Source organism: Myotis nattereri, assembly GCF_964212035.1.
Source record: "Myotis nattereri genome assembly, chromosome: 2".
Taxonomy (NCBI): Eukaryota; Metazoa; Chordata; class Mammalia; order Chiroptera; family Vespertilionidae; genus Myotis; species Myotis nattereri.
This window is the reverse complement of record NC_138076.1, coordinates 105,058,396-105,070,672: the sequence shown is the minus strand read 5'-3', so window position 1 is coordinate 105,070,672 and position 12,277 is coordinate 105,058,396. Positions and strand designations below refer to the sequence as shown.

The 12,277-nt window shown below is 36.0% G+C and overlaps 1 protein-coding gene across 1 annotated transcript in view; it reads right to left on the bottom strand.

Annotated features, from left to right (window-relative positions):
- The window catches only part of FREM2 (FRAS1 related extracellular matrix 2), a gene marked incomplete at its 5' end in the record, with an annotated part of 325,864 nt that overhangs the window by 197,422 nt on the left and 116,165 nt on the right, over positions 1-12,277 (bottom strand). Inside the window, 2 exons of the mRNA XM_081083504.1 lie at positions 698-928; positions 5,176-5,322. Of these exons, the coding sequence (XP_080939630.1) occupies positions 698-928; positions 5,176-5,322 (378 nt within the window). The remainder of the gene's footprint in view (positions 1-697; positions 929-5,175; positions 5,323-12,277) is intronic.

The following is a 12,277-nucleotide window of genomic DNA, read 5'->3' as shown; positions in this document are numbered from 1 at the left end:
CAAATTACACATAAGAGCAGTGAGGTTTTTTTCTACCAACATTAGCTAAGGGTGTGCATTGACAAGAAACGTAATTTATTAGAGATTAAGAGCAATGATGTAAAACACCAAAGGGTTGGAGTGGGTTGAGTGGGTATTATGTAAAAAATCTGGAAATGTATAGCCAAATGAAAATTTTTGGCTGGTGAATATATGAAAGAAACTTGAATAATTAAGTTCAATACAGAGAACAAATCAACTCAAAAATGGTCTAATTCATAAACTATTTGTTTAAAAGACATTTTTAAGACATTTAAAAGACTTAAAAATTAATGAATTAACTTAAGAAAAATTAGATAAATAATGTTGGTTCTAAAGGATAAAATTATAGAATGTTGACAATCCTATAATCATTTTTTAGTATTTTCCTTTTTTAAAATCTTTATTGTTGAAAGTATTACATATGTCCACCTTTCCCCCCCCCCATCGCCCTCCTCCATCCCACTCCCGCCCCCACCATTTACTTGAAAATATATAGCTTCCCTTCATTAGTTTTTGCATTCCCTCTTCCATCAGCATATCTGAGACTATTGAAACATTAATCTAAAAACTTTTCTTTATAGAAAGACCAAACATTGAATTTAAAACTTTCTTTATAAAGTATTTTGTCATAAAAACTCAACCAACAGTAGCAACACAAGTTGACAATAGATCATACCATCTCCTGGGTCAATGATCTCCACTGTGGTCACCATGGGAAATTCCAGAGCTGCCAGCACTGGTTCTGAGAGAACCACCTGGAAAGTCTCAGACTGCTCATGTTCCTCATCACTCATGATGTGCACTTTCCATGTGGCCCTGGTCTGGCCTGGGTTGAACTGCACTTGTTTCTGTGCTTTACCTTTGAAATCTTTGTCTTTTTCTGCAGTTCCATCTCTTGTGCCAATACCTACACAGAATCATAAAATCACTGTCTTAGTTTCATTTTTCAGTTGAATTATTAAGGCTTTCCACATTAACTTTTTGTATATCACTTGATCATGCACTGCAAAGTAGACCCCATTCTGATTCCATGAAATGGATAATTGGGTGTGGCTCCTACAATGGAAGTATTCCACTGGAGGTGTTCATGATTCTATTCTACTCTTGCCCCATTGTGGTTTTACTATATATTCTTTTTTTTAAAAATCCTCACCTGAGGTTTTTCCATTGCTTTTTAGAGAGAGAGTAGAAGGGAGGGATGGAGAGGGGAAAGAGAGAGAACATCAATGCGAGAGAGGCACGTTGACTGGTTGCCTCCTGCATGAACCTCAACTGGCTCAGGAACCAACCTGTAACTCAGGTACATGCCCTTGACCAGGAATCAAACCCGGACCCGCCAGTGCTCAGGCCAATGCTCTAATCCAAGCATGTCAAACTCGTCGCCTGCAGGCCCCATACCTCATTTATTTGGCCCGTATTAGCCTTTGAGTTTGACATGCTTGCTCTAATTGCCAACTCACACCAGCCCAGGGCTTACTATATACTAGTATTCTTTAAGCTAAGTTTGTGTTAGAACTTCTACGATGGAATGCTAAATATGCTTTCGGTGAAAAATAAAGATTTCCCTTTTATAACTAACATATAGTATTTACTATGAGGCCAGTGCTAGTCTATCTTGTTAATTAAAGTATGGTCCATGGACCAGCAGCATGAGCAACATCTTGGAGATTGTTAGTAATGCAGTTTCAGCCCAACCCCAGGCCTACTGAATCAGAATCAACATTTTAGCAAGATCCCCAGGTAAATCTATGTGCATTAAAATCTAAGGGTGGATAGACACATATTACAGACTTCATATCTCCACAAGGTTCTATGTAAAATAGGTGCCCCATTTTAATAAAGGATGAAGAAATGATGTATAGATTCTGGAGGAAACATATTAGTCCGCACTTTAATCTAATGTGGCAGATGAGACAGTCAAGCATACTCAGTGTTCAAAACAATGCCCTTCCTTGGAGATAAAGAGATAAAACGTATTTAGCTGGTAAACTATATATATATATATATATATATATATATATATATATATATATACATATATATATTAAATTATATTATTCGATGGGCAAAAAGAACTCTGGAAATTAAAAAAGCTTATAAATTGGTTTAAATGTATGCTTTTTTAAAAAAATTGAGTATTAACTATGAAACAAACATATTACTTTTATATATTAAGTGATGCTACAACTCAGTCTTTTTCTCTGATGTGGAAAAAAAATGGCATGGAGGTTATGCAAGGTACTTTTGGAATGAGAGAACTGACTTTTTTATCTTACCTTGGCCACATGGAGGCTTTGGGATCATAGGCAAATTATTAACTTCCTCAGTTGTAGACAATGTAAGAGCACTATATGTCATAGTTGAGAGTCAGCTCTGGAGCCAACCTCAGTTCTGCCTCTTAGTAGCTGTGTAACTGTGGGCATAAAACCTTTCTATTTCCTTATCTGTGTGATGAGGGATATAATGACATTCTTCTCATGAGGTTACCTATGCAAGTTATTGAGAACCAGGCCTGGCACATAATAAGAGCTCAATAAATGTTAACTATCATTATTATCACTTCATAGTCCATAACCTAATAAAGTGTCAGGCATTTAATAAGCACTCAATAAAACATTAATTGAGTTAGTGAACAGAGGGTTGTTCTAAGGAGTAAAAGGAAAAAGTATTTAATGTGCTTAATGAAGTATCTTTTATTAGTAAATGTTCAATAACTGGTGGCAATAAGATCCTTGATTCAAATCATTTTGTGAAATGAAATTATGCATTTATTAATGGGTTATAAATGTATAATCATTCCTGAGAAAATACATGTATAAATTTCATGTAATTTATAATTTACTAACTGTGTTCCAGAAGTTAAGTGATATTTTGCTTTTCGCTATAATGCAAAATATCTAATTCTAAAAGTCCGTAAATGAAAGTGGAGGTCGTAGAACAGTAACATAAAACATATTCATTGTAGAGCTCCTATGAGATTACCTTTCACTTTAATCTGACTTTCATTTCCAGTTCTAGCATGAATTCTATTACTATCTCCCATGATGCATGGGTGTGGGCAGCACACAAAAGTCTTTCCAATTTCCTATCTCCTCAGGTTACTAATTAACATGTGAGGTTAATCAAGCAGAGTTATAAAACCTTTTTAAAATTGCTGGTGTTGATCTCACATAGAAAATATTAGTGCATTGGAAAAATAACTTCACAAGAAAAAAAGACTCTTGTTTGACGTTTTAACAATGGAGAGAAAAATCTGAAAATATTGCTTAAAAATATTTTTCAAATATTAACATTCCCATTGCTACAATGGGTTACTTGTGAGTGAATAAGTAAATAAACTCATTAGGAGTGAGAATTCAAGTAAAATACAAATAAATGAAGGAATAATAAAGAATTGTTAAAGCACTGTGTTTTTTAGTTATTCCTCTAATTTTCCTCTGATTTATTTCTAAGCACAAAGCACAGTGAAGACTAATTTCTCAATGACAAAAAGAAAGACAGGACCATATTCTTGTTCTGCAGAACATGTGTGTGTCCAGAGAACATGCTTCTAAAAGAGAGAGCAATAAAGCATTCACTATGCTCTCGGAAGGTTAAACACAGAAAGTGTAAATGACAGCCTAAGAAGAGGCACATGCAAATAAAGAAGATGGAAGCAAAGCTGCCCTTGCTGCAGGATGGGTCTTCAGGCAAACCAACCCCACCTAGATTCAGCGGAAACTTAAAAGGTCAGCAGACCCCAGCTGGCATGGCTCAGTGGTTGAGCGTTGACCTACGAACCAGGAGGTTAGTTACAGTTTGATTCCTGGTCAGAGAACATGCCCGGGGTTGCGGGCTCGATCCCTGGTCGGGGGCGTGCAGGAGGCAGACAATCAATGATTCTCTCTCATCATTGATGTTTCTCTCTCTCTCTCCCTGTCCCTTTCTCTCTGAAACCAATAAAAAAATTAAAAAGTAAAAAAAAAAATAATAATAAGATGAGCATAGTGTGAAAACCCCTCTTGTAAAGTTACAAAACAGAGGGTATTTTTAAATTACAGGATAATTATTATCCAGCATCTGAACATCAGGGGAAATTATGGGGGGCAGGTGAGAATTGTGACTGTGGCAAGGATGTGTGTATGTGTGTGCTCATGTGTGTGGATGGGGATCTACTATTTAAGGCATTCTAATTTTATAGACCAGTAAAATTTCCAAACAGCATTTTGAAGACATAAACACAATTACAACTTTTTATTCTGCCAAAATTTTTCTAGATTCATATCTTAGTTGATACTTTCACTCAATAAAAGCTCTTTTGTCTATGAACATTCTATCAGTCTAGATATATATAAAAATATGGTACAGAAAACATATAATTGCTTGGGGTGCTATTATTTTTTATCAATATACCAAATATTTTGTGCCAACTATATTACTGCCTAAAATTACCAATATACTTATTAGTTAAAATACCTATTTTACACTTACATAAAATTGAATGTGAGCTTGAACTGGAGTTTTAGAAACTTGCTTTAGACTCTCAGTTTCATTCAAAAGGGCAAAGCAGCAGAAAATGATTAGTATTTAAAACTTTTCTGTTGGTACTGAAGAAAAGTCACAACATATATCTTCTATGTAATGCTTTTATGTAGTGTTGGGGTTATTGAAACTTTAGTGAGCATTCAAATGCAATAAACAAATAGTAAATTATATTTTAATAGCTAATATGGTACTGAATAGTTTTTTGTTTATTATTGAAGTAGCCTTTACATATGTTTTACACTGTTATTTCCACATTTGTATCTTATGAATAAATTACATAATTGCCCACACTTATTTAAGATCTAGAGACATTTAACATTTTTTTAATTTATGGGTGATTACTGACAGTTTTGTAAAGTTATTTTATATCAGAGAAAGATCATATGTAGATTTGAAGAGGTATATATTTTAATTCACAGTTCTTATTTTTACAGTCTTTGTCTTGATGATTTAGCCTTGACATAAAACTTTTGGCATGTTTTTCTTTAGCAGTTAAAGGACATTTAAATGTCAACATCTGCCTAATCTTTAAAACTAGAGCAGTAAACTAAAAAGATTTTAATCATTATAAAATTTTGAACTTTTGCTAGAAAACTGGGATTTTGTGACAGAAGTGAAAATTAAACTTACTTATAAATGAAGTCTCTCCCAAGTAACCTCTACGTTTAATAACAACATCTAGAAATTTGGAGTCCTCATTGATCAGGTAATATTCCTTTTCAAAGGAGATCCATGCCCAATTCAGGTGAAAATGCTGCTTGGTTAACTTGTTTCCACCTAAAAAACAAAAATTTAAAGCACCAAATTTGTGAATGAATGACCTTAAAAATTCCACAGACTACTTTAATAATGCAACATGATGAACCTCTAGCCCAGGGGTGGGCAAACTTTTTGACTTGAGGGCCACAATGGGTTCTTAAACTGGACTGGAGGGCCGGAACAAAAGCATGGATGGAGTGTTTGTACGAACTAATATAAATTCAAAGTAAACATCATTACATAAAAGGGTACGCTCTTTTTTTTTTTTTTTTTAGTTTTATTCATTTCAAATGGGCTGGATCCCGCAGGCCAGCCGTAGTTTGCCCACGGCTGCTCTAGCCTGTCTCATCAGGAAACAAAGAGAGAGGACCCAAATAAACAAAATCAGAAACTAAAGAGGTGAAGTAACATCTAACCCCACAGAAATACAAAGGATCATAAAAAATACTAAGAACAACTTTATTCCAATAAACTAGACATGCTGGATGAAGTGGACATATTCCTAGAAAAATACAACCTTCCAAAACTCAATCAGAAGAATCATAAAACATGAATAGGCCGATAACTACTGATGAAATTGAAGCAGTAAAACAACAACAACGACAAAAAATTCCTAACAAACAAAAGCCATGGTCCAGATGGATTCACAGGGGAGTTTTACCAAGTATTCAAAGAAGAACTAACACCTATTTTCCTCAAGCTATTACAAAACATTTAAGAGGAAGGAACACTTCCAAACTATGTCTATGAGGCCAGTATTACCCTAATTCCAAAACCAAATAAATACATGACAAAGAAAGAGCACATAGATGCTAAAATCCTCAACAAAATTTTAGCAAATCAAATCCAGTAATACATTAAAAAGATCATACATTATGACCACATGGGATTTATTCTGGGAATTCAAGGATGGTACAATATTCTCAAATCAATAAATGTGATATAGCACATAAAAGGATTGCAAGACAAAAATCACATGATCATATCAATTGATACAGAAGAAGCATTCAACAAAATCCAACACCCTTTTTTGCTAAAAACTCTTCACAACATGGGAATGGAGGGATCATACCTCAACATACTACAGGCCATATATGACAAACCTACAGCCAACATCAGACTCAATGGGCAAAAACTAAAACCATTTCCCCTAAGAACAGGAACAAGACAGGGTTGCCCTCTTTCACAACTCTTGTCCAACATATCTTTGGAACTCCTGGCCATAGCAATCAGACAAGAAGAAATAAAAGGCATCCAAATTGGAAAGGAGAAAGTAAAACTCTCATTATTCACAGATGACATGATATTGTACATAGAAAACCCTAAAGACTCCATCAAAAAAACTACTAGATTTAATAAATGAATTCAGAAATGTAGCAGACTACCAAATTACCACCCAAAAATCCATAGCATTTTTATACACCAACTAGTGGCCTAGTGCACGAATTCATGCACATTGAAAGGGAATTAATTAGAAGAAATACTTTAATATTGTTATTCGCCCTTTCTCTATCATAGAAGTGTCAGAGATTAAAGAAAATTAGTAAAATGTATATGAAAATAATATATAACTTTATTAATAAATAAACAATAACATGATATAACAACAAAGACATGATATAAAAACAACCAAAACATGATATAAAAACAATAAAAACATGATATAAAAACAACATTGATACAAACAATGACTGCTAAATTGATTAAACTTATTCTAGTATCTCCCTGTATACCACATTAAGAGTAAAAACACTTTCAGAGTGCTTGTGATGAAATATTTACAACTTTAATGTCACACACTCTTCGAACTCTAGAGAAAGCAACATATAACTGACCATGTCCAAAAACGGGTTCAGGTAGGAATATCCCTACTGTGTCTAGAGTTTGTCCTTGTGATTTATTAATTATCATTGCAAATGCTGGCATCATGGGAAACTGTCTTCAAATTAATTTAAATGGGAGACCAGTGTCAGACGGGGATAAATCAATTCTTGGAATCAGAACAACCTCTCCTTCCACAGATCTTGTTAATACTTCAGCTTTGATTATGTTAGGTTGCAATCTACATATATAAAACCTTAATATGCTAATAGACAAAATGTCAGAACAACTGAACAACCAGTCACTATGACGTATGCTGTCCATCAGGGGGCGCGCATGGAACATGGTGGGTGTCGGCCACTGTGGGATGGTGGAACAAGTCAGCGGGGGTGCCAGACCAAGGCGGGGCACTGGTTGCTGTCATTGAGGTGAGCCTCTGGTGGTTACTGAAAATTCTTTGCTCCTGCGCACCATGGTCCCACCTTGCACTGGCACCTGCTGCCAGTGACAGCCCCGCTCGCACCCACTGCCAGTGCTGGAGCTGCCCCCTGCACTTGCTACTGGTGCCCAGCACCAGCCCCAATCACTTGGCGCCATCAGCAGGTGCAAGCGGCTGCCGGCCCTAATCACCCCTCAGAGCTTTTCCACCTCCCCCAGCTCCTGAGGATGACCAGGGCTGGCAGCCACTGCTCTCACCCACAGCCGGTGCCAGAGCCACTGCTCGCACCTGCTGCTGGTGCCCAGCACTGGTCCCGATTGCTTGGTGCCATCAGCGGGTACAAGCAGTGGCTGCCAGCCCCGATCACCTCTAAGAGCTTCTCCACCTACCCCTGCTCCTGAGGGGCAATCGGGGCAGCAGCTGCTACTCGCACCCACTGATGGCACCGGCCCCAATCACTCTTCAGCATCAGCACATTGGAGTGGTGGCGGTGGGAGCAAGGCTGCCGGCAGACAGGGGACCAGGTACTGTGGCGGGAGGGGCTGAGCAGAGGCGTGAAGGATGGGCTGAGACCCACCTCTGTGCCCACCTCAGCCTCGCGGCCCATAGTTCCTCTCAAGGTACATGAATTCGTGCACTGGACCCCTAATCTTTTGATAATAAATCTAGTACCATTACAAAGACCCCATTTACTATTAAGATTTCTCAGTAGCATGATGATTGCACCTACTTTCAATTTTAATTTATGACATGGCATTCCCGAAGGAGTAATACTATTAAGAAATTCGATGGGAAAATTTTCCTTTTTGGCATCATCTGTTGGAATGATTACTCAAATAGGTGTGAAAATCTCCATCAAGTATATGCAAAATTTCTTCATTTACTTTATGAACGTGCTCATTTTTTTGGACAAAGAATTGCACATTTAAATATATTTTTAATATTATCTATAGATATACTTTTTCCAAAGGTAGCTTCAATAATAGATCCATTACAAATCATTTCACAGGGGATTTCAATAATATCCATTCCTAAATGAAAACTGCTATCAAGTTTGCCATATCCAAGTTTTACTAACCATTCACTATAAGCAGAATCCTCTGATCTCATATTTGTTTTAAGAGACAACTTTCTGAAACATCCCCAAACACTACAGTACTTTAAACTCATTTGTACTATGGCTGATCACATAGCATGTGGCACAACACTGAGACATTGTCAAAAATCCCCTCTGAGAAGAAGAACTTTCCCACCAAATGCAACATTCAAATTCCTAATTTCTCTTAGTAATCTACCTATGGAATTTATAGTATGACTGGATATCATGGTGCATTCATCAATAATGAGAAGTTGGGCCTTTTTAATCATTTTATCAACTTTACTCTATATTGAGTCTAGAAATTTAAAAGTTTAATTTAATGGAATTGGCAATTTATATTGGGAATGAAAGGTTCTTCCACCGAGAAATAAATTTACAGCAATTCCTGTAGATGCTGGGGGTAAAACAGTACCACCATGACCTCTAATATAATGTATTAAAACTTTGTAAAGATATGTTTTTCCACTACAGTCGGACCATCTGAGAAAAAAACATTTGGGGTGTACAGTTTGATCTTTGATGGCATAAGGCTGCCAACTGTTCATCATTCAGAGAATTTATCAAAACCTCTGCCCTGTTGTTGTAGGATTCATCACATGTAGTTGTATTCATTAATGAAGGATAGTCTGGAAGTTTGAAATGCGAACATTTAATTCCATGCAATGTGAATACTTCTTGAATTTAGTTAAGAGCATGCATTTTACAGTTCACACAGAGGCACCTTCTCTTCAGTGTAATTTCCAACAAAAATCTTCAATAAAATGAGATTTATTCTCATGCCATAATTTGTCTGCATCAGAAGGACATCCAAACATGCATATATATGCATAAAGTTGCCGTAGTTGTTTGGGCATATTAAGAATGATTGCATTGTCAGTCGTATTTTTCCATATAGTGCCGTCAAATTAATAATCCTCTATGTTTAGCAGCTTCATGAAATGTATCATAAATTACACCTCCTACAGTTCGCAGATCAGCAAAACTTATCGCACCTTTTACATGCAGAAGCAAAAGTCTAAGGTAATATCGTTCTGGTTCTCTAAAGCTCACAGTGAACAGTCTACCTAATACTTTATTCCTGTCCTTTTGGCATTTTCTCCACGAGGAATTATTAAACACATAATGTTGTGGAATCTCCCAATAATAATTATGCGCATCGGAATCTTCTCTATTCAATAAGAACCAAGCCATCAAAGTCGAGTTATGCCTTTTAGCACTATCTATAACTTCAGCAAAATCATCGGTATGAAAGTACAAATTCTGACCATTTGGCAAATAAATAGCTATTCTTGTGATTGCATGAGATTGGTCATGCATTCGCATTGCAAAAAGTCTCCAAACAGCCTCAGGAGTGCTCACATACCTGGAGTCAATGAAGTCTTGTACTTCATCATGATTGATAATATTATTTCAGAAATTTGAATATGTGCACAATTGTGCCCTTTATAGATGTATTTAAATAAATATTTGACACTTGTAATCGATGCACAGACTTCAACGTTTATATGACAGTTATATTTAAGGCACAAATACGGTTATAAGGGGCAATCCAAGTGTTATCAACAACTTTATTCCCTATAGACATTGTGCTACTAGATTTTCGTTTGTATTTGGGATATCCATCAATATTTCCAATGGTCGCATTTTGAAATTCTTTCGGATATCCCTTTGAACATTTTCCATGTTCCATACATGGACTATTTGGATTTTGTATTCCACATGGTCCATTTACCGTATTTGATTTTATAATTTGAAAAAGTCGAGGACACTCATCTTCATCTGGAATTTCTGCCTTAACTATACAAAGTCATCTTCCATTTGTAATTTGGATTCACTATCTAATATCAATAATATGTGAGTATGAGGCAGTCCACGTTTCTGAAATTCAATGACATGAATTTTAGCTGTAACTTTGCCAAATAAATCAAATTTACATATATCATTTAAAAGAGCATTCAACTTAATATTAAAAACCCTGGCTACCAAGTCAGGTCTGTTTTCAACTTTTTGCCAGCGTTGTAAATTATTTGTAATATCTGCCCATTTTGGGTTGCACATCAGGCTTATGACTAAATTGGGCTTGCCATACTTTGTTACAATTGCCATAGCATCCTGATATCGCTGCAGCATATTTCTGGGACTACCCTCAAAACACGATGAAAGTATTATCATTTTACCAATTAGCACATTGTCATTTTCAGATCTAGATGTGAGATAATCCATCAAACCACTCTATTTTTCAACTCTCAACTTAGATTGATTTGCTTTAATGAAATTTATCCAATTGGCTTCCATTTTTTAATATGAATCTACAACATATTGTTGAGTTAATTTTCCTGCATTTAAAATAGGATTGAATGTGTCCTGGACAGAGAGATGAAATCCATAATACTGCATTTATGTGACTTGTGTTCTTACATTTCATCTAGTATTATTGTTGATTACACTGTTGTCTCTGAGTCTTAATGCAATATCCATTCCCCAGCCTTTTCACCATGTGGAAAAAGAATAGGATACATCATTGCATCTAATGTAGGAAATAGGATACTGATTTGTTTCATTTTACTGGCATTCAGGTTATTGGGATCTGGTTAACAATGAATGAGCAAGTCCCTTTCAAAAGAAGGTTCTCCATCTTCATTTCTGAATATGATGGCAACTTTGGTTACACGAGGATAATTATATCTACCTGGATCCCTATTAAGATCACATTTAATCGCCATTTTTACTTCTGTGGGAGCAATACCTTTTGCTGCTGCTTCAGATTGGGCTTCCTTTTCTACCTCATGTAGCATCTTGTATGATTTTGTTAATTCGTTTATTTCATGCATGAGGTTGTTGATGCTGATCATGAGTCTTTCTGAGCAACCTTGGTTTTCTGGCATTGCTAATCTTTTATTCATCACTTCAGCCATATCTAAAATATAGAGTTGAGCACACTTCCAAGAAACACCATCCAAAGAATGTAAAGTTCCAGTATGGTAATAAACTTGTCCATGTATTCTAAAACAGTATGGCCCATATCCTGATGGTGATGCAATATTTGCACCCATTGAAGCAAAAGCAAAATAACTATTTATTGAACAAATATTTTCCATGAAATTTTTACTGTCAGAATCTTTGTTTATCATTAATTTTTAAAAATATGCCAGGTATTCTGGAAAATGTATATCATTTGGACAATCTTTATCTTTGCTACAACATCGAGTAAATTTTCCATCAGATGGTTTTTCATCAGAGAAATTTAGTGGTAGGCAAAATTGACATCTAACAGTCATTCCACCACAACTATGTTCGATAATTGCATCCTCATTTACTCCATTTTCGCTGTAAAGGCAGTTACTACCAGTATTGGTAGTACTTGTTGATGACTGTTCTTTAGACATTTTGTCAATGACGCTGGCTTCTTTCAGCTTCAGAGGTACATTGTGCCAATAGTTGGTCTTCAGATACATTCTGTCAACGACAATGCTTTCTTAAACTTCAGAGGTACATTGTGCCAATCATTGGTTTTCAGACAATTTCTGTTGATAATGCCACTTTCTTTTGGCTGCAGAGGTACATTGTGCCAATCGTTGGTCTTTAGATACATTCTGTCACTGACACTGGCTTCT